Source organism: Giraffa tippelskirchi, chromosome 10, assembly GCF_054371585.1.
Source record: "Giraffa tippelskirchi isolate mGirTip1 chromosome 10, T2T-mGirTip1v1.2.pri, whole genome shotgun sequence".
Taxonomy (NCBI): domain Eukaryota; kingdom Metazoa; phylum Chordata; class Mammalia; order Artiodactyla; family Giraffidae; genus Giraffa; species Giraffa tippelskirchi.
Window position 1 is genome coordinate 136,525,408 of NC_137284.1, and position 24,474 is coordinate 136,549,881.

At 55.9% G+C, this 24,474-nt stretch overlaps 1 protein-coding gene and 1 pseudogene across 1 annotated transcript in view; one reads left to right on the top strand and one right to left on the bottom strand.

Annotated features, from left to right (window-relative positions):
- KCP (kielin cysteine rich BMP regulator) overlaps positions 1 to 24,474 on the bottom strand; it is a 38,241-nt gene that overhangs the window by 5,078 nt on the left and 8,689 nt on the right. The window contains exons 9-43 of the mRNA XM_081531177.1: positions 20,661 to 20,754; positions 20,466 to 20,545; positions 20,296 to 20,389; positions 19,883 to 19,968; positions 19,727 to 19,808; positions 19,313 to 19,465; positions 19,119 to 19,222; positions 18,948 to 19,041; positions 17,794 to 17,967; positions 17,594 to 17,676; positions 17,345 to 17,444; positions 17,074 to 17,262; positions 16,567 to 16,737; positions 15,666 to 15,842; positions 14,880 to 14,965; positions 14,536 to 14,626; positions 14,326 to 14,408; positions 14,177 to 14,255; positions 13,252 to 13,425; positions 12,902 to 12,984; positions 12,201 to 12,321; positions 9,749 to 9,828; positions 9,452 to 9,551; positions 8,855 to 8,943; positions 8,434 to 8,536; positions 8,189 to 8,331; positions 7,750 to 7,922; positions 7,551 to 7,662; positions 7,354 to 7,455; positions 5,971 to 6,135; positions 5,234 to 5,540; positions 4,654 to 5,088; positions 1,266 to 1,352; positions 1,024 to 1,185; positions 122 to 189 (exon numbers count right to left, since the gene is read on the bottom strand). Of these exons, the coding sequence (XP_081387303.1) occupies positions 4,820 to 5,088; positions 5,234 to 5,540; positions 5,971 to 6,135; positions 7,354 to 7,455; positions 7,551 to 7,662; positions 7,750 to 7,922; positions 8,189 to 8,331; positions 8,434 to 8,536; positions 8,855 to 8,943; positions 9,452 to 9,551; positions 9,749 to 9,828; positions 12,201 to 12,321; positions 12,902 to 12,984; positions 13,252 to 13,425; positions 14,177 to 14,255; positions 14,326 to 14,408; positions 14,536 to 14,626; positions 14,880 to 14,965; positions 15,666 to 15,842; positions 16,567 to 16,737; positions 17,074 to 17,262; positions 17,345 to 17,444; positions 17,594 to 17,676; positions 17,794 to 17,967; positions 18,948 to 19,041; positions 19,119 to 19,222; positions 19,313 to 19,465; positions 19,727 to 19,808; positions 19,883 to 19,968; positions 20,296 to 20,389; positions 20,466 to 20,545; positions 20,661 to 20,754 (4,041 nt within the window). The 3' untranslated portion in view covers positions 122 to 189; positions 1,024 to 1,185; positions 1,266 to 1,352; positions 4,654 to 4,819. The remainder of the gene's footprint in view (positions 1 to 121; positions 190 to 1,023; positions 1,186 to 1,265; positions 1,353 to 4,653; positions 5,089 to 5,233; positions 5,541 to 5,970; positions 6,136 to 7,353; positions 7,456 to 7,550; positions 7,663 to 7,749; positions 7,923 to 8,188; positions 8,332 to 8,433; positions 8,537 to 8,854; positions 8,944 to 9,451; positions 9,552 to 9,748; positions 9,829 to 12,200; positions 12,322 to 12,901; positions 12,985 to 13,251; positions 13,426 to 14,176; positions 14,256 to 14,325; positions 14,409 to 14,535; positions 14,627 to 14,879; positions 14,966 to 15,665; positions 15,843 to 16,566; positions 16,738 to 17,073; positions 17,263 to 17,344; positions 17,445 to 17,593; positions 17,677 to 17,793; positions 17,968 to 18,947; positions 19,042 to 19,118; positions 19,223 to 19,312; positions 19,466 to 19,726; positions 19,809 to 19,882; positions 19,969 to 20,295; positions 20,390 to 20,465; positions 20,546 to 20,660; positions 20,755 to 24,474) is intronic.
- Positions 1,548 to 2,540, top strand: LOC145522495 (2-iminobutanoate/2-iminopropanoate deaminase pseudogene; annotated as a pseudogene).

The window sequence follows — 24,474 nt, forward strand, 5'->3', positions numbered from 1 at the left end:
GAGCTAGGGGCATGAGGAGGGGTTGCTGGGCAGGGCTCTGGAGGGCGACAGGGCAAAGGGTCCTGGGTTTGGTCACTTTGTGTGGCAACATGGAGTGGACGGAATTCCATGGGAAGCTTACCCCTCCAGGAGCTGATGGTTCTGGCTCAGGGAGTCCTCAGTCTGGGGCGGTGGGCATAGGCTGGAATTCTGGAAGGATTGGGGGGTGCCCCAGCCCACACGGCATCATCCCCCAGTGTTGTAGGCAGCCTCTAAAACAGCCCCCAGGGATCCATCTCCTGGCTTCTGTGCCCTTGTGTGACCCCTCTCCTTTCCCTCCAAGTCAAGGAGCTTGGAGACGGATCCCTCCTACCCACTCCAGCCTTCAGATGAGATTGCAGCCCTGGCCAAAAATGTTGGCTGGACACTTCCTGAGTGGTCATGACTAATACCCACTCCTGCTACAGCTACTAACCTGCCCAAAGGGCCTCAGGCAGCAGGGTGCTGAGCCAGGACTGGGAGGCACATCTTAGTTCCAGTCACCACAGCACCATCCTTCCCAGGGTGGCTGGCCAGGGGGAGATCCACCAGCCCTGGAGGGAGGGACCTGGGGCTGGGGCTACTTGGGGTCCCATCTCAGGGGCACCCTGGGCATCAGCGCCTCTGTCTTCTGGGCCCCATCAGAACTGTTTTCCTCTCTCACTGCAGCCATGGCTAAAGGCATGGTGTCACCATGCAGTTGATTGGACTAGGACAGTTCATTATGGAACAGTAACAGGCTGGAATGGTCCTGTATGTCCAGTAGGGTGCTAAACCCTCTACACAGATGAGTTCACAGGCCTTTCAGCAGCCCTCTGAAAAGAGCTCTTATCTTCCCCATCCTGTAACCGAGGAAGGAAACAGGCTTCCGGTCCACAGGAAGCATCAGAGCAGAGATTTGAGCCCAGATCTGTCCCCAAAGCCCACGTTCCTCCCACTTCTCAACCACTGCGAGTGCCCCAGTGTCTCACTGACCCCCCAGCTCTCAGCTGAGCCCCAGCTCACCCCACTCGACAGCTGCTCAGAGTTGTCATCTGTCCTGCTGCGGGGTTTGCTGCGCTGGTTCTGTGCACGCTGGACCTGGGCCCTCAGACTACAGAACTGGGCCCAGGGTGGCCAGAAGAGGCCCAGCCCCGCCCCGGTCAGCAGCTCCAAATCCCACAGGAGCTGCAGGAAGGTGGAGTCCCGGGATGTAAGGGGGCACTCACCCCGCCCTCTGCTGTACCCCCTGGCCGGCTGGCCCCTACCTGCTCCTGGGCCCGCCGGCTCCGCTCCATCTGCAGCAGCACGGTGGGCAGTTCCAGGACTGAGGGGCAGGCTCGGCCCTCTTGCACCTGGAGAGGCAAGGTGAAGTCAGACCCCACGGAGACCTGCCCCCTAAGAGACAGTGCCCTGTGGCCCTCACCTGCCGCAGGGCGGCCCAGAGCTGGTCTAGATCTGCTGGGCACCGGAAGAGATGCTGGTACAGGGCCAAGGCCTGCTTGGGGCTACATGGGAGCCCTAGTCCCCCCAGGGTGGCTGCCTGCTCCATGGAGTTGGGGGCCTGGGAGGGTGTCCCCCCCTACCCACTGCTGCTCCTGGAGAAGAGAAGGATCAGGAGCTGGGGACAGGGGCAAAAAGGAGACAAAGGCTCCTGAGCTCAGTAACGCAGGGCCCTGACATCTGAGCTAGGCCTGGGCCTCAGCCAAGTCTCATAGAGACGCTGGCCTGACTTGGATCCAGGTTTCTTGGCTACGTGGGTGGTGGTGTAGGGTGAGGACTGTGACCCTGACAGAGAGAGGGGTGTGCAGGTGCTCGTTTGCAGCCCTGCATGAACATCTGCTTTGTGTATACAGTTGACTGTTAAACAACACAAGGGTTAGGGGCCCCGACCCTTGCTGCAGTCAGAAATCCACATATAACTTACAATCCGCCCTCTATATCCAAGGATTCAACCTATTGGGGAGGGTGTAGTACTGTAGTATTTACTACTGAAAAAAGTTCTGAGTATAAGTGCATCTGTGTAGTTCAAACTCATGTTGTTCAAATGTCAACTATATATATGGAGTCCCAAGAGGCACGAGTTAAAGTTATATACGGGGTAGTTGTGTCTGAGGGGCAGCAAGGGAAAAGGGTGAGCCACACCGTCTTTGATCAGTAGGGTGATCAGCACCACAAAAGCCCCAGTGGCCATTGGTTCCCACAGGCTGTGTTAGTCCACAGGACCATTTATATTTCAGGACAGCTAGCCACGGATCCTGCAATTGGAGAGCTTGTGCCGGGAGGGGTGGCAGAAGAGACTAAAGGCTCTTACAAACATGGGTGAGATTCTGAAAGCAGCAGGCTGCGACTTCACGAATGTGGGAAAAACAACTGTTTTGCTGGCTGACATAAGTGACTTCAATACTGTCAATGACATCTACAAACAATATTTCCAGAGTAGTTTTCCTGCTTGAGCTGCTTACCAGGTTGCTGCTTTGCCCAAAGGAGACCGTGTTGAGAGCAAAGCAATAACTGTGCAAGGACCTCTCAGAATAGCATGACTCTAAGTGGGCCCAGTGTTATTTAGTCTGGAATTTTAATAATTTTTTAAACTAATGGCTTAATCTTTGTTGGAAAGTGTAAGGTTGAAATATTATGAAAATACCATATAATACCATATAATAAGGGGAACTGAACATGAATTGAAGATTAATGATGAATCTAATTACCAATATTATAAATTATACTTCTATAACACTTGTATTGCTGGATGTGGGAAAACAGACATGCCTTACTTAACTCAGAAAAATAAAAGTAGAAGGAAATAACATGTATGAAAGATGGGTTACTATTCCTGAGAAATAAGAATGAGCACACCTAATTCAATTAAACTCTGACTTTAATGATGTGAAGCATTTTGTTATGTCAGATATGTGATTCTGCTTTTACTTGAGTAAAATTAACGTTTGAATGGTAGAGGTAAAGGAGAAGAAACTGGACCAAATTTTATAGAGATAATATTTTTCTAATGGAAATAAAATAGCATGAAGATTAAAAAAAAAAACACCCAAAACTGTATATATGAAGCTTGCAACTGCATTATAGATGTGATATATACCCAATACTTTGGCCACCCGATGCGAAGAGCCAACTCATTGGAAAAGACCCTGATGTTGGGGAAGATTGAAGGCAGGAGGAGAAGAAGGAGACAGAGGATGAGACGGTTGGACGGCATCACCAACTCAATGGACATAAATTTGAACAAACTCCGGGAGTTGGTGAAGGACAGGGAAGCCTCATGTGCTGCAGTCCATGGGGTTGCAAAGAGTTAGACACGACTTAGCAACTGAACAACAGCAACATCCCCAAACAGGCAGCAGCTCCCAACAGCTTTCTGTATGCCAGGACACAAGATGCTGCTATGGATGTGTAATCCATCCTTGAAGCAACTCTATGAAGTAACTGGTATCATTTTCATCCCCATTTCACAGATGAGAAGATCAGGCCCCAGAGAGTAAGCTGCCCTAACTAACACAGGGCACTGTCTCCCTCATTGGGAGACACACAGCCCAAGAAACAGGCTCCAGGAAAATGTGGTCCCAAGTGTGAACTGGAACGCACTTCCCTAGTGCTTGCTCCAAACTGTCCATGGTCATTCTGTTTATTCCCTGCAACACAGGAGATAGAGGGTGAGGACACAGTTTGTGTAAGTTATGACAAGGGGAGAGAAAGGGCATATGAGATGGTCTGTCATCTTCCCCTGCTGTCAGCAGTATCCTGGCCTGCCTGCCCCAGCAGAAGTGGGCTGAACAAGCAGGCACAGGGTCTCAGTTCAGCCCAACACTTTCCCTTCCAGTCTGTTGGACTACTGGGGGCCCCACCAAGCGAACTGAGTCCCCCAACCCCAATCGTTTAGCTAAGGTCCCTAAAACATCAAGATCACATAGCTGATAGGTGACAGAGAAAACTCAGAGTTCTCTTGACAAGAGACTTTTCTTGTCAAAAAAAGGAGATTTTTTTTTTTTCTATTTCCAGACTCCAAGTTCTTTTTCCTGTAAGGATGTCTTTGAAAGTTGCACATGTGTCCCCTGCCCACATGTCCATCAGGGGTGGGTGTAGCTGCAAATACACACAGGGTACGGGCGTGGATTTATCTGGGCTTCTGAGGGGTCTGTGTGTGTAGTCCATCATGGGTCTGTATGTCATCACATACATACTGTCTTTCCTCTTCCTCACTCCAGATGCGGGGTCCCTGTGTCACCAGATGTTAGAGTGGCCCACGGGGTGCCTGAGCTCTCAATATCCCCGAAACCATGAGGAAAGGGGATGCGATGCGGGGACTGAGCCCCTTCTCTGGGCTCCTCAGCCCCTGCACGATTGCACAAGGATCCACAGAAGGGCCCGCAGAGGGGCCACGGGCCATGCCTACGACATGTAACCACAGGGCTGGGACAGGACTCCTGGGTCCTCCTCCTGCCCACGGCAGGGTTTCCCAGGCAGCCCAGGGTGTGGCAGGCAGGGCAGCCTAGGGATGCAGGCTCAGGGAGTGTGTAAGGTCCAGGTCTGAGTCCCCACAGCTGCCACAACCCCAATTCTGGGACACTGACCTCTGGACCCCACCTTCCAAACAGCCACCCCCACCACCACCCCAGCACCAAGAGGAAGCATACATACACACAAGGAAACCTTAGGGTGGACCCTAAGTTTACTGTTTCCGATGAAACACAGTTGAGGTCTTTGTGGGAACTACGCCCAGCCTCCCAGCACCCAGGCAGGGCGGGAGGCGCTCTCCAGGGGGAGACTTCCTGTCCGGATGAGTCCTGGTCGGTGTCATCCTGGCTCAGGTTGGACCCTGCGGCTCCCGGCTGGGGTTGTGCGGAGTGCTGGGCAGCTGGTCCCCAGTGAGCAGGACTGGGGGACAGGCCTCAGGTGAGATACAGTGGGCCTCGTGCTCCACCAGGCCCGCTGGGCACTGGCAGCTGGGGATGCAGGGCCGCACACAGTGGGCTGCCAGCTCCCCCAGGGGGACGTGCTGGTTGAAGCAGGTGCGGGGACAGGGTGGGCCACACTCATCAAACACGAAGCCGCGGTCCAGGGGGCAGCCCACCACTGCAGGCGGAGTGGAAGGAAGGGTCACCATCCAGTCCCCAGGATCCCCCCCCAACCCCATGACTCTCCATGAACCTTCCCTGTCCAGACCTGAGCCCTCCATGTCACCCCCTCCCCCAGCTTGCACTGGGCACTGCCCCCTCACCGCAGAGTGTGGGGCCCCGCCAGGCTGGTGTCACCCCTGCCTGACGACAGTGGCTGGCATAGGCTTCCAGGGCGTCACAGAGGCAGGCGTCAGCGGAGGAACCAGGCCCGCAAGCACAGAGGTCATACACGCAGGCGGCAAAGAAGGGGTCTGGTGGCACCACAGCATGGCAGCGGCTGAATGGGGCGGACTTCAGCACCGCACACCGGGCATTGGCTTCACGCCTGGCACGGTACCCTGCTGCCCGGCATGGATCCACCTCACGGCCCTTGGAACATGGCCGACCAGGTCCTGGCCCCTCTGGGACCTAGGTGGGGAAGGCGGCCCTGATATGACAGCATCCACTGGCAGCTGACCTCTGTGTGCTATGTTCTTCCAAGCGCTTTGCACCAAATGTTTTGTTTTAGCCTCAAAAACTTCCTTACAAGAACAGCAAAGAAAGCATCAGCTACTATTTCCTTTGCCCCCATTTTACACATTGGCAAATCGAGGCCCAGAGCAGTTAAGTGTCTTGTCCAAGACCACAGAGTCAGTGAGTGAAGAAGCAGGCCTTGAGGATTCAGTTGATGAGATCCCTTCTAACAGCACCCCCCTACCCCGCACTGTAACGGGCAAGAAGACCCCAAACCTCCCTGAAAGCCCCAAAGCTCAACCCCCCCCCTTTCCTTACCAGAGGGCTGCTCTGAGACTCAGGCTCAACTGTGCCTCCCACTGCTCCCCACTTCTGTGCAACTCACCTGCCAGCTATTCCCAAACGCAGCGTCAGTGGACCGGAGCAGTTCCTCAGGGTCCCGCAGGTCATCCTGGGCAAAGCCATTGAAGTTGCCGCAGAGCCCGCACATGTGGCCCCGGTAGGAGCCAGGCACTCTCACCTCCACCTGGGACCGCCCATCCCACAGCACCTGTGCAGAGAGGCAGGCACTGGAGAGCGGGGAGGGGAAGGAGGAAGCCCCAGGAAGCTCAGGGCCCATCCCAGTGGTGTGTCAGCATGCCCCCTGCCGGAGGGGAGGAGAAAGGACAGAAGGAGTCCCTCATGGAAGGGAGGTTTGCTCTGGCCAGGAAGGTACCTGCCGGTGTCAGCCCTGGGCAAACACAGAAGACGTGAAGAGGTGTACACAGCTCCCTCAGGAGGGCACCTTCTCCCGTCATCATCCCTGAGCTAGGCTTCCCCGTGAAATACAACCCACTTTCGGAGATTCACTCCCTCACGGGCATTCAGGCCTTACAGAGGACAAAGCACGGTTACAGTCTGTCTCCTAAGTGTTCATGTGTGCCAAGTTGCTTCAGTCGTGTCTGACTTTGTGCGACCCCATGGACTGAAGCCCACCAGGCTCCTCTGTCCATGGGATTCTCTAGGCAAGAATACTGGAGTGGCTTGCCGTGCCCTCCTCCAGGGGATCTTCCCAACTCAGGGATCAAACCTGCGTCTTTTATGTTTCCTGCATTGGCGGGCAGGTTCTTTACCACTAGTGTCACCTGGGAAGCCCCATCCTAAGTGTAGATAAGCCGTATTTCGTGGACTTACAAATGTGCTTGTGGCTGGAGGCAGGGGAGTGAATTACTCTTTGACATGGGAATTGGAATCTCTGAAATCATCTAGGAGAGGGTAGCTGATATTGCCCCCCCACCCCTCCTTCCCCGGCTTGAGGGATGGGAAAGCTGAGGCCCAGAGGACTGGCTTCCCTGGTGGCTCAGATGGTAAAGCATCTGTCTGTAATGTGGGAGACCTGGGTTTGATCCCTGGGTCTGGAAGATCCCCTAGAGAAGGAAATAGCAACCCACTCCAGTACTCTTGCCTGGAAAGTTCCACGGATGGAGGAGCCTGGTAGGTTACAGTCCATGGGATTGCAAAGAGTCGGACATGACTGAGCAACTTCACTCACTCACTCAGAGGACTGGCTTAAGGTAATGGCCTAAGAGCCCCAGGACACCGGTGGCTGGAAACCAGGCTCAGAACTCCTTTCTTCACACCTGGAGTTCTCTAGCCCTGATTCCTCTTCCCCCTAGAATCCTGCAGAACTCTCTCAGCTCCTTGGCCTCATGGCCTGCAGGTAGTTGGTATTACCCTCCTAAAGAACAGGCCCCAGGCTCCTCCTGCCCCGCACTGGTCCCGGCCTCACCTGGAGCCCCGGCTGGGAGTGCAGCACCACCGTGTGTCCCCGAAGCTCCACGTAGAACAGCGGTTCCTGCAGGAAGGGCAAGGCCACAGGGCGCCCGTCCACCTGGAGGAGAAGGGAAGTGGGAGGAGGAGCGAGGTTGGGACAGAGGAGGGTTCAGCGTCGAACGACCGACCCCCTGCATCCTTGGCTCTACTGACCGTGACCGCCCTGCTCTGCAGCAGCCGCACGGTCACGTCTCCCAGCAGCACGGCCACCTCCTGGGTCCAGGACACGCCACTCCGGCCCCGGTCATCGTTGGTCACGTGCACGCTGCGGGTGGGAGGCCCAGGTGCAGGGGTCAGCAGGGCCGGGTCGGGTGGGGGATAGGCAGGGAGAAAGGCAGAGGGAGCGGCGCACCTGAAGTCCCCGCTACGGCAGTCCTTGGCCAGCACGTAGCTGCAGCTGCCCTGGAAGTGCAGCAGGCGGCCGTCGAAGGTGCGGTAATGAGGGTCTCCGAAGGCCATGCAGGAAGCGGGCCGGGGCAGGCAGCGGGGACAGCAGCTGCCGGGACTCAGGGCGGGGGCCTCGTCCTGGCCTCCGCCCCACACTCGGTCAGACACGCCGCTCTCCCCGCCGGGCCCCAAGCTGAGCCTCCCCGGAGGACCGAGCATCGCCGGGGAAGCTCCCGGGCTCCCGGGCTCCCGAACTCCTGCTGGCGGGGGTGGTCAGGGCGCCACCTCGTGGCCGTGTCAGACACTGCACGACCTGGGCTAGCCCGGTCTCCTACTTCCCAGGTGCTCCAGGTGGGCTGTGCCACGTGCCCACCCATCCCACCGCCCCAGACCCTGGCACTCACAGGCCCACAGGAGAGCGGCGGGCAGCGCTGGCTCTGGCAGCGCACGGTGCCGGCCACGCAGGAGCAGTTGGTGCAGGCGTCCACGTCCCAGCGCGCCCCGGAGGCCACCTGCCGGCCCTGGTGCGCGCACGACGGGGCGGGGGCTGAGGGGACGGGAAGGGGCGAGAGTCAGATGACCGTCCCTCACGTTGGGTCTCGCTCCCGCCTCCCCTCCGCGCCCCCACCCCCATCGCCCTGGGTCGCACCTTGGCACCTCTCACAGCATCTGCCAGCCTCCCGCACCTTCACCCAGCCGCGCGGACAGATGAGCACCTGGCATTCCTCCAGGCGGCACTCCACGTGGCCACGCTGAGGACAGACGTCATTGCTCTAGGGACTTCCGGCAGGGTTTGGAGTCCCTGACCTCACACTTCTGCATCAGGGACTGGGCAAGCAACCCTTCTCCCACAAGGGCACCCACTTCATGATCAAGTAGGGGGTGAAAGTTTCAGCTGAAAGCACCTTCAGCTGCTTGCCCTCACACAGGGGTGCCTCTGCCCTCTCACCCAGCGGGGGCGCCTTTTTCTAATTACCTCCAGGACACCATATTCTCTGGTCCCAGTGTCCTGAGGCCCTTCCTTTTATCCGTCTGTAAGGCCCTCCACCCCCACCCCCCCACCAGCTCACATGGCAGGTGCAAGCGACACAGGCGTTGCTGGAGTCCCGCCAGCTCTCTCCATCCGCCACTGTCCTGCCCTCAGCCTCCACCACACATTCTGAGGACAAAGAAATGGGGATGGGAAAGCACTGTCATTCTGGCTGCATGAGCTCACCCTGAAGGCCCAGGGCAGGGCAGGGCCCAACCCCATCTAATTAGTACCCTGAGGGTGTTAATTTTTTCAACCAGCAGTACCGGGGCCGGCTAGATGGCAGACCTTACGCCAGTGCCCAGGGTATCCAGAGCGTCCCAGAAACTGAAAGAGCCAGAGGCTGGAACTTTCCTCTGGTCTGGCTGCCAGCTCAGCAGTGCGATGCCCTGCTAAGTGGGCCTGGGGTCCCTGAGTCCCGTGACAAGCCTCTGGCCAGCCCTTGAGAATCCAGGCTCCATTCCCTGCCTCCCTCCTCACCGGTCCCTCCTCTAATGAACAGCCCTCCATTTCTAAAAAAGAACAAAGCCTGCATTCAGAGTGCACACCCCAGTTTGCCCACTTGGCCCATAGAGGCCACGCCTCCTGTCTCCCTCCCGGCTCATGCTCTGAGGATGCAGAACAAAACAGCACAAACCCTGGCACACGGGGCAGCAGCCCCCAGGGGGTATGTAGCGGTCCGGTAGGGGACAGCTGAGCTCAGGACAGGCCCGGTGAATGCAGAGCCAAGTCAGGTCCTATGGAAGGGCATAGGAACAGCATAGGTAGAAACCGCAGGCAAGGCGTGGAGCCTAGGCGGAATGTGACATTCGGGACAAATGGGTGAATGTTGTTGGGGTGATTGGGAAGCCCGGAGCTGCTACAGGAGAGGAGTCACAGCTCCAGAGGAGGAAGAAGAGGGGGCCAGAGGAGTCCCCAAGGCAAGAGGGCTCACCTGGCACTGGCAGGCGTAGCAGGGGTCTGGTGGGGTCAACTCAGACCCCAGCAGGTGCTCTGTGCAGTGACTCAGTGCCTCTGTGAAGACAAGAATGCAGTATGGAAGATGCTGGGGGAGCAGGGACGAAAGCCCAGTTGACTGCCTATCCCCTTACTGTGTCCCAGGATTTCTGGAGCCCAGGACATACTTATAGCCCTGACATCTTGACTCCAGGCAAGATAAATCCTTTTTCCTTTTGTTTCAGCCAAGAAAAGTTTGGACTTTTGACAAGGAACTCTGCTAGGATGGGGACCCTGGAATGGACGAAGTGTGGCTTCCTCAGCCTGAGGTGGCTAAGGACCATGGGGCTGCCTGGCCTGCCCCTCCCACTCCTGTTCATTTTGTCTGGGAGGAGGCACAATGAGCCAGGTACCCCAGGCTCCAATCCTGGCTCCAGTGCTCAGAGCCTGTGCCATTTTTAGCAAAGTAATCAATTTCTCTGAACTTCAATTTCCTCATCTGTAAAATTCCTCATCATTGGGTAACTGTGAGAATTAAATGTGAAACTGTTTATTAAAAGCACCAAGTACAGTGCGTGGCATACAGTAGGTGTTTAATAAGAATGGAAACAATGATGGACTTTAAATTTTTTTAGGTTCCAAAATCATTGTAGATGGTGACTGCAGCGATGAAATTAAAGATGCTTGCTCCTTGGAAGAAAAGCTCTGACCAACCTAGACAGCATATTAAAAAGCAGAGATATTACTTTGCCGACAAAGGTCCATATAGTCAAAGTTGTTTTTTCCAGTAGTCATGTGTGGATGCAAGAGTTGGACCATAAAGAAGGCTGAGCACCTTAAAGACTGATGCTTTTGAACTGTGGTGTTGGAGAAGACTCTTGAGAGTCCCTTGGACTGCAAGGAGATCCAACTAGTCGATCCTAAAGGAAATCAATCCTGAATATTCATTAGAAGGACTGATACTGAAACTTAACCTCCAATACTTTGGCCACTTGATGTGAAGAGCCAACTCATTAAAAAAAGACCATGATGTTGGAAAAGATTGAAGGCAGGAGGAGAAGGGGACAACAGAGAATGAGATGGTTGGAAGGCATCACTGATTCAATGGGCATGAGTTTAAGCAAGCTCTGGGAAATTGTGAATGACAGGGAAGCCTGGTGCGCTGCAGTCCATGGGGTCGCAAACAGTCAGACACGACTGAGCGACTGAACAACAACAACAACAACAGCAGTGCGTAGCATACAGTAGGTGCTTAATAAGTATTATTATTTTTTTCTCCCCCTGAAGCACATTCTAGCAGGTGTTGGTAAGGATAGCTCTCCCCACCTCTGTAGCTGGACCACAGTGCGCCTCTGGTCCTAAGATCACTGCCCTCAAGCCTGCAGCCTGCACAACTGCAAACCTGCAGCACCACCTGCTGGACAAGAGGCAGCAGGCTTCTGCTCAGTTCAGTTCAGTCACTCAGTTGTGTCTGACTCTTTGCAACCCCATGGACTGCATCACGCCAGGCATCTCTATCCATCACCAACTCCCAGAGCTGGCTCAAACTCATGTTGATAGAGTTGGTGATACCATCCAACCATCTCATCCTCTGTCATCCCCTTCTCTTCCTGCCTTTAATCTTTCCCAGCATTAGCGTCTTTTTCAATGAGTCAGTTCTTCACATCAGGTGGCCAAAGTATTGGAGCTTCAGCTTCAGCTTCTTCCTTCATTCAGTCCTTCCAGTGAATATTCAGGATTGATTTCCTTTAGGATTGACTGGTTGAATCTCCTTGCAGTCCAAGGGATTCTCAAGAGTCTTCTCCAACACCACAGTTCAAAAGCATCAATTCTTTGGCGCTTAGCTTTCTTTATAGTGCAACTCTCACATCCATACATGACAACTAGAAAAACCATAGCTTTGACTAGACAGACCTTTGTTGGCAAAGCAATGTCTTTGCTTTTTAATATGCTGTCTAGGTTGGTCATAGCTTTTCTTCCAAGGAGCAAGCATCTTTTAATTTCATCACTGCAGTCACCATCTGCAGTGATTTTGGAGCCCAAGAAAATAAAATCTGTCACTGTTTCCATTGTTTCCCCATCTATTTGCCATGGAGTGATGGGACCAGATGCCATGATCTTGGTTTTTTGAATGTTGAGTTTTAAGCCGACTTTTTCACTCTCTTCTTTTTCATCAAGAGGCTCTTTAAGTTCTTCTTTGCTTTCTGACATAAGGGTGGTGTCATCTGTGTATCTGAGCTTGTTGATATTTCTCCTGGCAACAATTAGTTTCCCTGGTTTCCCCTTAGGGCCGTACAGGTCTCACTGGGCTAGGGTGTGGGCTTCTAGAACAACCCAGTGGACTCAGGAAGGGGCTGGGACTGTGGAGGAGAGCTGGCTGGCCCTTCTGGTGTCACTCTGGGGGGTGGCAGCCTTGCCCTCTTGGCCTTCCCCCCAATCCGGGGACTCACCAGCACAGGTGGGGCAGCAGTGCTGGGGCCCAGGGGTCAGGAGCTGGCTGGCGGGGCAGCCCACCAGGCGGGGGCACTGCCGCCGGTAGCAGCGCAGGCTGGGCGGACCCTCAGGCTGCAGCTGGATGAGAGAGCCGAGGGTGGGATCTGGGCCACGGAAGCCAAGAGCCGCCCCCTTTCCGCTGGACCCCAGGCAACTCTTGTCTGCCTTGTGCAGGTCAGACTCCGGTCTGCAGAGAGACTCAACCTCTCCTCAGACTTGCCCCTCACCCCCGCCCCAATCCTCAGAGATGACCTATGGGGTGCCTGCTCCTGTAGTCACTTGGGTGTGAGCCTTTGTGTGACCTTTGAGGCTTCTGCAAGCTCAGGGCATCTTCCCTCCCCAGTCCCACTGCCTAATCTCCTAATCCATGACGTCATTTGCCTGCTCAAAACCCTTCCATTGGCTCACCATTCTTTCAAATAGACTTTCCCCGATAGGGCCCCTGACCACTTCCCAGGTGCCTCCCCCTACATTTCTAGCCACACCACCCTCCACTCCAGCCGGGCGGGCCTGCTCACTGCCTGCCCCACAACCCCAGACTTCCTGGCCCTGTTGGCTCTTCACCCCAAGCTGCTGCCTCACTCCCTGGCCACAGGGACACACTCCTGTCTCTGACCCCACAGTGTCCGGGCTGCCCCTCCACGGTGCCCTCCCCTACCTCACAGATGCATACTTCGCAGGGGTCTGCACCAGGCTGGAAGCTCTCTCCTGGCTCATACTTCCGACCCTTGTGCTCACAGTCTTGTTGGGGGGTGAAGGTTGGGGGGTGGGGGGTTAAGGAGAGGTACGGGTGGGGTGGGGTAAGAGTAGAACAGAACCAGGGAAATTTCAGATTGGCCACCATGCCAGGGGTGGGGTTCTCTGCCCCCGGCCCCCCCCCAACCTCAGAGATTGGAGTGTGTTTAAGAATGGGGTCCACCCAGCCCAGGGCAATGGCAGGGAGAGGCTGACTGGATCTGCCTCCTTGCCACCCCCCGCCTCACCTCTCCCCAGGCATCGAGGGCATACCAGAGCATCGAGGGCAGCAGTCACTGGGCCCCTGGTGGGGCCGGGCACAGGAGGTGACACACTGGACACGGGCACAGGTGACGACACCCTCATGACACATGCAGGAGGAGCAGGGGCTGTCGGGGGGCTTCCAGCTACTGCCTTCGGGGTGCTCCTCCCCATGAAACAGGCAGCCTGTGTCCAAGGTGGGCAGGGATGAGCTCTGAGTCTGGGTTCTGCATGTCTGCCCCCGACCCTCTGCCCCACCCTGCGTAGTCAGTAGGGCATGTGGGTAACCAGAAGGGTCTTCTTCAGGGCTGGAGTAGGAAGCTGGGACAGAACCCCTGTGTGTGCTGGAGGGGAAAGACACTGGGTCAGGGTCAGAACACCCAGATTCTAATTCTGTTCCTGCTTGCTTGCTAGACCCCAAGCCAGGCAGCAAGAACTGACTCACTGGAAAAGACACTGATGCTGGGAAAGATTGAAGGCGGGAGGAGAAGGGGATGACAGAGGATGAGATGGTTGGATGGCATCACCGACTCAACGGACATGAGTCTGAGTAAAGTCTGGGAGTTGGTGATGGACAGGGATGCCTGGCGTGCTGCAGTCCATGGGGTTGCAAAGAGTCAGACATGACTGAGTGACTGAACTGAACTGAACTGAATCATTATGAATGGGGTGTGGTTAGGAACAGGGTAGCTTTGAGGAGGTTCCAATAAGAGTCTAGAAGGAGAAATGGGTTGGGCAAGCCAGGGGCAGGAACAGGAAGAAAGAGATGAAGGTGGGCATGGTGAGAGCTCAAGGCCTGAGGTGTGGGAAGGCCAGATGGGTGGACAGGGAGGTGGCAAGCCTGGAGGAGAGCTGAGGGGAGGGAGGTGGGGCAGATGGAGGGACACAGGACCCAGCGATGGAAACAAGGGGGCAGCTCCCCATCGACGAGGCATACCTCTGCAGCGGGGACAGCAGCTCCCCTGCTCCGTGACCTGGCGCGGGCAGGACAGGGGCGCACAGCTGACCTGGCCGGCCTGCGGGAGAGGCACGCTCAGGGACTTGCTCCCCCCCGCCCCCGGCCCCTCGGCCACCTCCCTGCCACACCTGACAGCGACATCGCTCACAGCTGCCTGTGGGCCCCTCGAACTCCTCCCCGTCCTGGTACTCCTGGCCCTGAGAGAGGCAGCCTGTGGGCGATATGTTTCCTGGGTGAGGGTATGGGGCCGAGCCACCTTGCCCCGTCCCACCTCAGGCCTGGCAGAGAGAGAGGGAGGAGGGGCAGTGAAGAGCATGGGGGCAGGCGTGTACGCTCACTGTGGCAAACGGGGCAGAAGCAGGGTCCTGAAGAGGGGCGAGGGCAGAGAGCCGGAGGACACGGCTTCTTCCAGCAGCGCACGGAACCTTCCTGGGGGAGAGAGGTCGCCCGGCCACGTCCCGACTCCCGTGTCATCACACCCTCAAACAGGGCTGCACACGGTCCCGCCATGGGGGCTACCCGTACTGACCCCCTCCCTCGGTCCCGGGAGACCTGAACCCAATCCTGGTCCCAGTGGATGTCACAGGCAGAGTGTAGCCTGGGAGGAGGAACAACTCTTTTTCTGGCCAGAGAGGAGGATCAAGGGATGAAGGGTTCCAAAGCCCCCAGAGGGCCACCTCACCTGGCAGGTGCAGAGCGAGCAGGTGGGGTCTAGTGGGTCAGGAAGGGTCTCTCCAGGGGCAGCAGTGACCCCATGATAGAGGCATCCTGGCAGAAAAGGGAATGCAGTGGAAGGGGCTGCAATCAGTGGAGCCCTGCACTCAGACACACACACACACACACACACACACACACACACACACACACACACACACACAAACACACACCGGGCCACACACCACAGCTGGCCCTGGGGTCCTTTACCAAAGCTTAGCTAACAGTCAGAAAGGGACAGGTGAGTGGCTGGGAAGGGGAGGGACAGGAGGAAAGACTTCGGCCAGACCACGGTGGAAAGACTTGTGTGCGTCAAGCAGGGGAGGACTGAGAGTGAGATCACAGACCACAGGCCAGGATGGGATGAGGATGTGAGGGAGGGGCACCTGGAAATGAAGGTGAGAGGTGGGCTGGGCTCAGGAGGGTGGACTAAGGAAGCCAGGAGGGAAGGAAGGTGCTGGGCGTGTTGGGCGACTCAAGGGCTGTGGGAGTCACTGAACGGCTTCGAGCCTTGTGGCATGTTTGAGGAGGGCAGGGAGACAACTGAAGGATGCGAAGGTCTGGCCACACAGACCTTCTGGTTATTTGGTGAATACAAGAGTCAGCCTGAGGTGCCAGCAGAGACCCAGAGGAGGCCGAGTTTGGGGTGAGGAACCCGAGGAGAATCCAGGGTGTGGGCTTGCCGTGAGGCTGTCTCAGGGGAGGGTGACAGTGACCAGACCCACTGACAGGGGCAGTGGGAGGGCAGGTCTACCCTGGCAGGTCGGGCAGCAGTGCCCAGCTTGGGTGAGCGGGTGGCTGCAGCCCAGGGGCTCACAGGGCCGGCGGCCACAGGTCACGAAGCCTCCGAGGCAGGTACACAGGTTGCAGGGCTCGCGGGGATCCGGGAACTCCTGGCCACTCAGGTAGGACTCCCCCAGATACTCACAGCCTTCAAGAGAGGACAGGGAGGCCAAGGTGGAGGAGCGGAAAGCAGAGAGGAGACCAGTCATCTGGCTCTGAGCTCGGACCTGATCTGAGCTCAAGGGCTCAAAGACCTGGGGGCAAAGGGAAGGGCTCAGTGCCGGCAGTAGGGAGCCGCAGGGGAATGGATGAACTGGCCAAGGGACAGACTTTCTCCCCTTTGGTCTGCAAAGGAGCCCCCTGACCAGTCTATAGGGAAAATCCACCTAGAATTTAGTCCAGGGCTTTTTTTTTCTTACAATAATAAATATCTTTGACCCACACTAGGGCAGTAAATTGGATGGCATCACCGACTCAATGGACATGAGTTTGAGAAAGCTCCGGGAGTTGGTGATAGATAGGCAAGTCTGGTGTGCTGCAGTCCATGGGGTCACAAAGAGTTGGACATGGCTGAGCAACTGAACTGAGGACAGTAAAAGGGCTTCCCTAGTGGCTCAAATTGTAAAGAATCTGCCTGCATTGCAGGAGACCTGGGTTTGATCTCTGGGTCGGGAAGATCCCCTGGAGAAGGAAATGGAAACCCACTCCAGTACTCTTGCCTGGAAAATCCCATGGACAGAGAAGCCTGGTAGGCTACAATCCATGGGGACCAAAGAGTTGGACACAACTGAAGTGACTTAGCATGCATGCTGGGCAGTAAAGATGACTTTGATCCCGCCCTTCCAGTCCACCCCCCAGTCCCTGCCCCTCACCATCACAAGCAGGGCAGCAGTCACCCTGGGCAGGGAAGGGGCACTGTGCAGGTGCACAGGCCTTGGGCTCACAGCTGACGCTGCCCTCCCAGCAGAGGCAGATGTGACATCTGGCAGTGGGAGAAGGGAAGCGCTCCCCGCTGGCGAACTCCTTCCCCTGGTACAGGCAGCCTAGGGGGGCAGGCGAGGGGCTGGGGGCTCGTGGAGTACGAGGCGCATTACCAGGACATGCTGCCCTCCCAGCCCTAAGGGCCAAGCCATCCCAGAGACCAGCCCACATCTTGCCAAGTACCAGGCACATTACCTCCCAGGCCCTGTGGATCAGGCCGGCACTGTTTCCCCACTTTCTTAGTGAGAACCCCAACATGGGAGGGGCAGGCCAGGAGGAAGTGGGGAGGGGAGGTGGCACCCTCCTGGAGATAAAGAGGGGTACCCAGAAGGAAAGGCTCTGGGGTGGAGTTGGAAGAAGGGGGAACAGGGCAGGGAGGGGGAGAGCCAGGGCATTACCGTCACAGGAAGGGCAGCAGGGCCCCTGGCGCGGGTGGGCACAGGGTGCGTGTGGGCAGGGCAGTCGCTGGCAGGACACCGAGCCATCCAGGCAGAGGCAGCGGCGGCAGGGGTTGTCGGGTGGGGAGAAGTGCTCCTGATGGCGGGCAGGGACCAAGCCCCCCGGCCGAGGGCAGCCCGAGGGGGCGGCTGCAGGGGAGAGCCTCCATCAGCGGGGCTGGGGACAGGCTGCGGAGGGGATCCACCCCAGAGAAACGGCGAGGGGTGCAGCTCCTACCTGGGCACTGTGGGCAGCACTCTCCAGGCAGCAGGACCGGCTCTGGGCAGGACAAGGGCGGGCAGCGGCGCGCCAGGCACTGCACATTGCCTCCCTGCAGATGGACCAGGCCAGGGCCATTAGCGGTAGGAGGCGGAGGAGACCCCACGCCTTCCCACCCTGACCTTGGCTGACCTCTCCTGGTCTCCCCAAGTCCCGCCCTCCCTCCCCCGACTCCTCCTCCCATCCACATGGCATACTCACCAGACAGTGACACAGACGGCAGGGATCAGAGGGGTGGGGGAAGTCGGCCCCGTTGGGGTACTCTTTCCCACCAAAGGCACAACCTGGAGGAGAGGGCAGTAGAGGCCTGGGAGAGGCCCTCCTCCCCCCAGAGCACGCTGCCCTCCCCAGCCCTAAAGGCCAAGTCATCCCGGAGACCACCCCCATCTTGCCCACCTCACCATTGCAGTTGTTCTGGCAACAGACACCAGGCAGTGGGTGGGCACAGGAGGTCTGGGGGCAGACCCGGGGTTGGCAGTGGGCATGGCCTTCCCAGCACTGGCATTCTTGGCAGGGGTCTCGGGGGTGCGAGAAGCGCTCACCATCCAGAAACACCTGTTTCTCCAGGACGCAGTCTGCACAGTGGGGGGGGGCAGGTTGGGGGCATAGAGACAGTGCAAGGAGCGGGCTGACAGCCCCTCTTCTCTTGAGTCCAGAGCCACTGTGGAAGTGCCACTTGGAAGCTGTCCCCGTGGAGGGAGAGGAGGAGGGGCTGTGTACACACCCAAGGGTGTCTCTCTGAGCACACGCCTGTGTGTGTATGTGTGTAGTCCCTTTACCTGCAGGCAGATGTGTGTGCCTCTGAGGGTGAAGAGCTGAAGGGCTCGTGCACGTGCCTGCCTGTGTTTGTGATTCGCGCCCCGCGCACTCTCCACGTGGGCAGGGATCAGGGCACACCATATCCCAGCTCCCGGCCTATGGTATAGAAAACTTGAACACTTGTCATCTGAACCAGTCTTGTACAGGTAGATCCGGGTGTGTGGGCAATGGAAGAGGAAGTAGTATAAGATGGGAGAGAAGGGTGGGTGTAGCAACATGCAGGGGCAAACAGATGTCTACCGTGTCTCCCACCCATGCCCTGTGAGTTCCGGAGAGTTCCAAGCTGTGTCAGACCGAAAACAATTCAGAAGGCCATTGTTGTCTAAAGTTAGGGTTAGGGTTAGGCCCCAAGGGGGGCTTCCCTGATAGCTCAGTTGGTAAAGAATCTGCCTGCAATGCAGGAGACCCCGGTTTGATTCCTGAGTCAGGAAGATCTGCTGAAGAAGGGATAGGCTACCCACTCTAGTATTCTTGGGCTTCCCTTGTGACTCAGCTGGTAAAGAATCCATCTGCAATGTGGAAGACCTGGGTTCAATCCTTGGGTTGGGAAGATCTCCTGGAGAAGGGAAAGGCTACCCACTCCAGTGTTCTGGCCTGAAGAATTCCATGGACAGTCCATGGGATCGCAAAGAGTTGAACACAACTGAGCAACTTTCACTTCCACTAAGGGCCCAAGGGGCCATGGAGTGTTAGAGTCAAGGGTCCCCTGAAGCACACAGGTACAATAAGTACATACCTGGGCACCTGGGGCAGCACTGGCCGGGTCCAATCTGAGGCCTGGCACAGGTTGTGGGAGGGCAGTTGACCAAGGAGCACGTCACGGTCCCATCCTGGGAGCAGGTGAGAGGGCAATGGCGGTGGGTCCCAGGAGGGGCTGAGCCGGGCAGCGGCAAGCCTGGGGAGGTACCTCACAGCGGCAGGTGTGGCAAGGGTCTGTGTCTGTGAAGTTCTGCCCGTTGGCGTACACTTGGCCTTGGTAAGTGCAGCTCTCACAGCTGGGGCAGCAGCCACCTGGGCAGGGTAGGTGGGTCAGAGCCCTACCCATCAAGGTGAGCTGGTCAAGGCACGGGGGGAGAAAGCTAGCTCGGGGCAGGCACTCACCCAGGGGCTGGGTGGGGTGCTGGCAGGGGGCTGGGGAGCAGAGCAAAGTCCCGCACACAGGCACCCCAGCTTGACAGGAGCAGGTCGTGCAGGGCTGGCCATCAGGCTCCCACTGGACACCTTCAGCAAACTCCTCTCCATCAAGCACGCAGACTACAGCGGTGTGAGGCAGGGAATGGGTGTCACCATGGCAACCCAGGCACCTCCATCCATCCCTGTCCTTCCCAGACCACCCAGGACCCTTCCCAGGACCCTAGCTTCACCATCCCCACAGCAGCCTCTGAACCCACTCTGGAATGGCTGGTGGACTTAGGGATGTGCCCCTGCCCCCCTGCTTACTGTGAAGGAACACTCCTGGCTGCTGTGAGCAGCAGCCTTTCATGGTTGTGCCCCCCTGCCCCACAACACACACACCTGAACAGAGCTGGGGGCCAGAGTCAGGCAGGGTGCAGGGCATGCCTGGGCACTCGAGCTCCTCGCAGGAGACCTCGCCAGCCTAGGAGGGAGGCTGGGTGAGCAGCCCTCAGGGGACAAGTCAGATCTGGGATGTGAGACAGCAGGACTGCCTACCTGGCAGGAGCAGCGAACACAGCGGCCACTCTCTTGGAGCTGGAAGGTCTCTTGGTTCTGATACTGGTGTCCCTGGTACTCACAGCCTGGACAGGACGACAGAGGGGCAGGGGGACAGGGCTGGAGGCTAATGGGGAAGCCTCACCACACCCGAGGCCTCCACCCTGCATCTGATAAGGACAGTCACATGTGTCCTCCAGGAAGCCCTGCCTGCCAGCCTCCGCCGGCCCCCAGGTGCCCAGCATGCCATGAGGCAAGGCTAGAACTCATCCCTTACCCGTGGTGACAGAGCTTAGGTTGGTTCAAGGGGGCTTCTGTAGGTTCAGTGGAGGCAACCACCCTCACCCCCAGACGCAGAGCCTCTCCTGGGACAGCGGCTAGCCCTCCCCCTGGTGACCGGAGCCCTCACTCACTGTCACAGACAGGGCAGCACTCCCCCGGGGTCCTGCCTGGGTGTCTGCAGGGCGTGGGTGGGCAGGGCGGAGGCTCACACTGGACACTCCCGTTCTGCCAACAGGGCCTGGTCAGCATGCGAGAGGCAGGCCCAGACACCAGGCCCTCCCTGCCGGGTAGCCACACTCACGGCACATTGGCAGTGCGAGCAGGGGTCCCCAGAGCCCACAGGCTCCCCGTTGCGGTAGTCCCGCCCATTTAGGAAACAGCCTGTTGGGAAGACAGTGCCTCAGACCCTCCTCAGGGCCGCATGCCAGTCAGTGTCCTGGACTTCTCAGGAGGCCCGTGATCTGCTTTCTGATCCCCCTACCACCTGCTGACTCACCATCACACACTGGGCAGCAGGTGCCCAGGAGGGGCCGGGCAGGGTATGGGCACAGACTGGCACATTCTCGCTGGCGGCACCGGATGTGGCCCTCCTGTAGGGGGCAGAGGAAGGGGACATCAGAGTGCAACCAAGTAGCAGAAACGGCCTTCCAGTCTCAGCTATCTATTTACTAGATATTGTTCTGAGTAAATTGTGTCCCCCTTCATATTTTTATGTTGCAGTCCTAACCCCCTCAGAATGTGACCTTATTTGGAAATAGAGTCATAGCAGATGTTATCACATAAGATGAGGTGAGACTGGAAGGGGGTGGCCCCTGATCCAATGACTGGTGTGTTTTAAAAAAGGGGAAATTTGGAGACAGACATAACACAAGGAGAGTAATGTGGAAATGAAGGCAGAAGCCACGGGATGCCAAGAATTGCCAGCCAGCTACCAGAGCTGGAGAGGGGCCTGGAACAGAGTCTCCCTCAATCTTGGACTTCTGCCTCCAGAACCATGTGAGGACCAATTTCTGTTGTTTAAGCTACTCTGTTTGTGGCACTTTGTTACTGTAGCCCTAAAAACGAATACAGATGCATAACCTGGCGTGTCACCTAAAGTTCTCTGTGACTCAGTTTACTCATCTGGAAGAAAAAGAGAATGATCCTATTTGCAGGAATAGAGATGCAGACGTAGAGAATGGACCTATGTCACGGGGGAAGGGAGTGGGGGAGGGGAGGATGGCATGAGTTGGGAGAGCAGCACTGAGATATATACACTATCACGTGTAAATAGCTAGCTAGTGGGAAGCTGCTGCAATAGCACAGGGAGCTCAGCTCAGTGCTCTGTGATGACTTAGAGGGGTGGGATGGGGCTGAGGGGTGGGATGGGGCTGAGGGGTGGGAGAGAGGCTCAAGAGGGAGGTGATACATGTATGCGTATAACTGATTCTAGTCTAGTCAAGGCTATGGTTTTTTCAGTAGTCATGTATGGATGTGAGAGTTGGACCATAAAGAAAGTTGAGCCCTGAAGAATTAATGTTTTTGATCTGTGGTGTTGGAGAAGACTCTTGAAAGTCCCTTGGACTGCAAGGAGATCCAACCAGTCCATCCTAAAGGAAATCAGTCCTGAATATTCATTGGAAGGACTGACGCTGAAGCTTAAACTCCAATACTTTGGCCACCTGATGTGAAAACTGACTAATTGGAAAAGACCCTGATGCTGGGAAAGATTGAAGGCAGGAGGAGAAGGGGATGACAGAGGATGAGATTTTGGATGGCATGACTGACTCGATGGACATGAGTTTGAGTAAACTCCGGGAGTTGGTAATGGACAGGGAAGCCTGGCGTGCTGTAACCCATGGGGTCGAAAAGAGTCGGACACGACTGAGTGACTGAACTGATAGCTGATTCACTTTGTTATACTGCAGAAACCAACACAACATTGTAAAGGAATTAAACTCCAATAAAGAACTTTTTAAATAATAAAATAACAAAATTTTAAAGAGACAATAATAGTCCTGTCCTCATAGCCTTGTAAGGGCCTAAGATAAGTGTGTGTGGTGTGGCATCCACCTCCAGAAGCTGACACTTAACAAACACTTAGCTGCTATGACTCCCCATGGTCTTTCCCAGACAGACCCAGTCCCTGGAGTTCACATCTATACCTGGGCTTGCTACCTCCAGCCCCACAAGTGTCTGGGCAGCCAGTGACTCTCTCACAGGTGGAGTGGGGATGTGGGGTATCAGTGTGAACAAGGTGGGGAAGCACATGGTTACAAGGGGTGGGTGCACTATGGCCTTCACAGTGGAGTCCTTCATCCTTGGTGAGCTGTCAAGAAGCTCTGTGGCTCTTGCTTCAGCCCTCTGAACCATAGCCCTCCTTGGTGTGCACCCTGCCTGGACATTAGGCCTTCGTGTCCCTGCCTTTCTCCCCCAGGCTTTGTCCTGACTCTTCCCTATATCTGGTGTCTAAGTCCATTCAAGCTATTGTAATAAAAATCCTATAGTCTGGGTGGCTTATAGACAACAAAAGATTTAGTTCTCATTGTTTGGGAGGCCAAGGAGTTCAAAATAAAGGTGCTAGGAGTTTCAGTGTCTGGTGAAAGGCCCCTTCCTGCTTCAAGTGTGAGTGCCTGTTAAGTCGCTTCAGTCATGTCAGACTCTGAGACCCTATGGACTGTAGCTTGCCAGGCTCCTCTGTCCATGGGATTCTCCAGGCAAGAATACTGGAGTGGGTTGCCATGCCCTCCTCCAGGGGATGTTCCCAGTCCTGCTTCATAGATTGCTGCCTTCTTGCTTGTGTCCCCCACATGGTGAAAGGGGTAAGAGAGCTCTCTGAGGTCTTTTTTAAAATTTTTGGCTGTACTTGCTGTGCTCTGTGGCACACACACAATCTTAGTTCCCCAACCAGGGATCGAACCCGTGCCCTGTGCAATGGAAGTGTAGAGTCTTAACCAGAGGACCACCAGGGAAATCCCCTGGGGTCTTTTTTTTTTTTTATAAAGGAACTAATTCCATTCATTATTTTGTCAACAAAGGTCCGTCTAGTCAAAGCTATGGTTTGTCCAGTAGTCATGTATGAACATGAGAGTTGGACTATAAAGAAGGCTGAGCACCGAAGAATTGATGCTTTTGAACTGTGGTGTTAGAGAAGACTCTTGAGAGTCCCTTGGACTGCAAGGAGATCCAACCAGTCCATCCTAAAGGAAATAAATCCTGAATATTATTCATTGGAAAGACTGATGCTGAAGCTGAAGCTCCAATACTTTGGCCACCTGATTCGAAGAGCTGACTCTTTAGAAAAGACCCTGATGTTGGGAAAGATTGAAGACAGGAGGAGAAGGGAATGACAGAGATCAAAATGGTTGGATGGCATTATCGACTCAATGGATATGTGTTAGAGCAAGCTCTGGAAGATGGTGAAGGACCGGGAAGCCTGGTGTGCTGGAGTCTATGGGGTCGCAAAGAGTTGGACACGATTGAGCAACTGAACAACAACAAAATCCCAGTCATGAGGGCTCTACCCTCAAGACCTAATCACCTCCCAAAGGCCCTACCTCCTAATACCATCACTTTAGGGGTTAGAATTTCAACATATGAATTTGAGGTGGGGCACACATTCAGTCTATAGCACCTCCCTGCTCAAATCCTACTCACTCATTCAGACCTAAACAAACACCACCTTCCCCACAAAGTTTTTCTAGATCTGTGCTGCCCAATAGAAATATAACACAAACCACATATGCCATTTAAAATTCTCTGGTAGTCAAAATCCAAAAAGAAAAAGAATCAGATGGAACTAAATGTTAACATAATGTTCCACTCAAACCAATATATCCAAAAAGTTATTTCAACATGTAATCAACATGAAGTGTTAATAAGACATTTTATGTCCCTTTCTCTCATAATATGTCTTTGAAATCCAGTGCATAGTCTACCCTTAGAGCCCATCTCAAATGGGACAGCCACATTTCAAGGGCTCAGTGTCTACATGGAGTGGCTCTAGCTCAGACAGCAGAGCTCCAGACGTCAGGTGAACTGTTTCTCCCTCCCTGGAGCTTGTGCCCCTGTCACATCCTGCCTGCCCAGCCTCACTCCTCCTGTAACCTGAAGCTCCTTGGTTTGGGTTCACAAACATACTGCCCACCTACTGTGCCTGGAACTGGACATACAGGGCGCGACCCCTTCCCCGCCCTCATGGTCTCCAGAATCAGGTCTCCTCCATCTCTGTCCCCTCTTGGTGCCTTTTGGGATGTGTTCAGTGGAGTGAAGGAATGAATCTGGGTGACCTGGTGTCGGGGAGTGGTGGGGGCAGCCCCGGAGCAGCATGG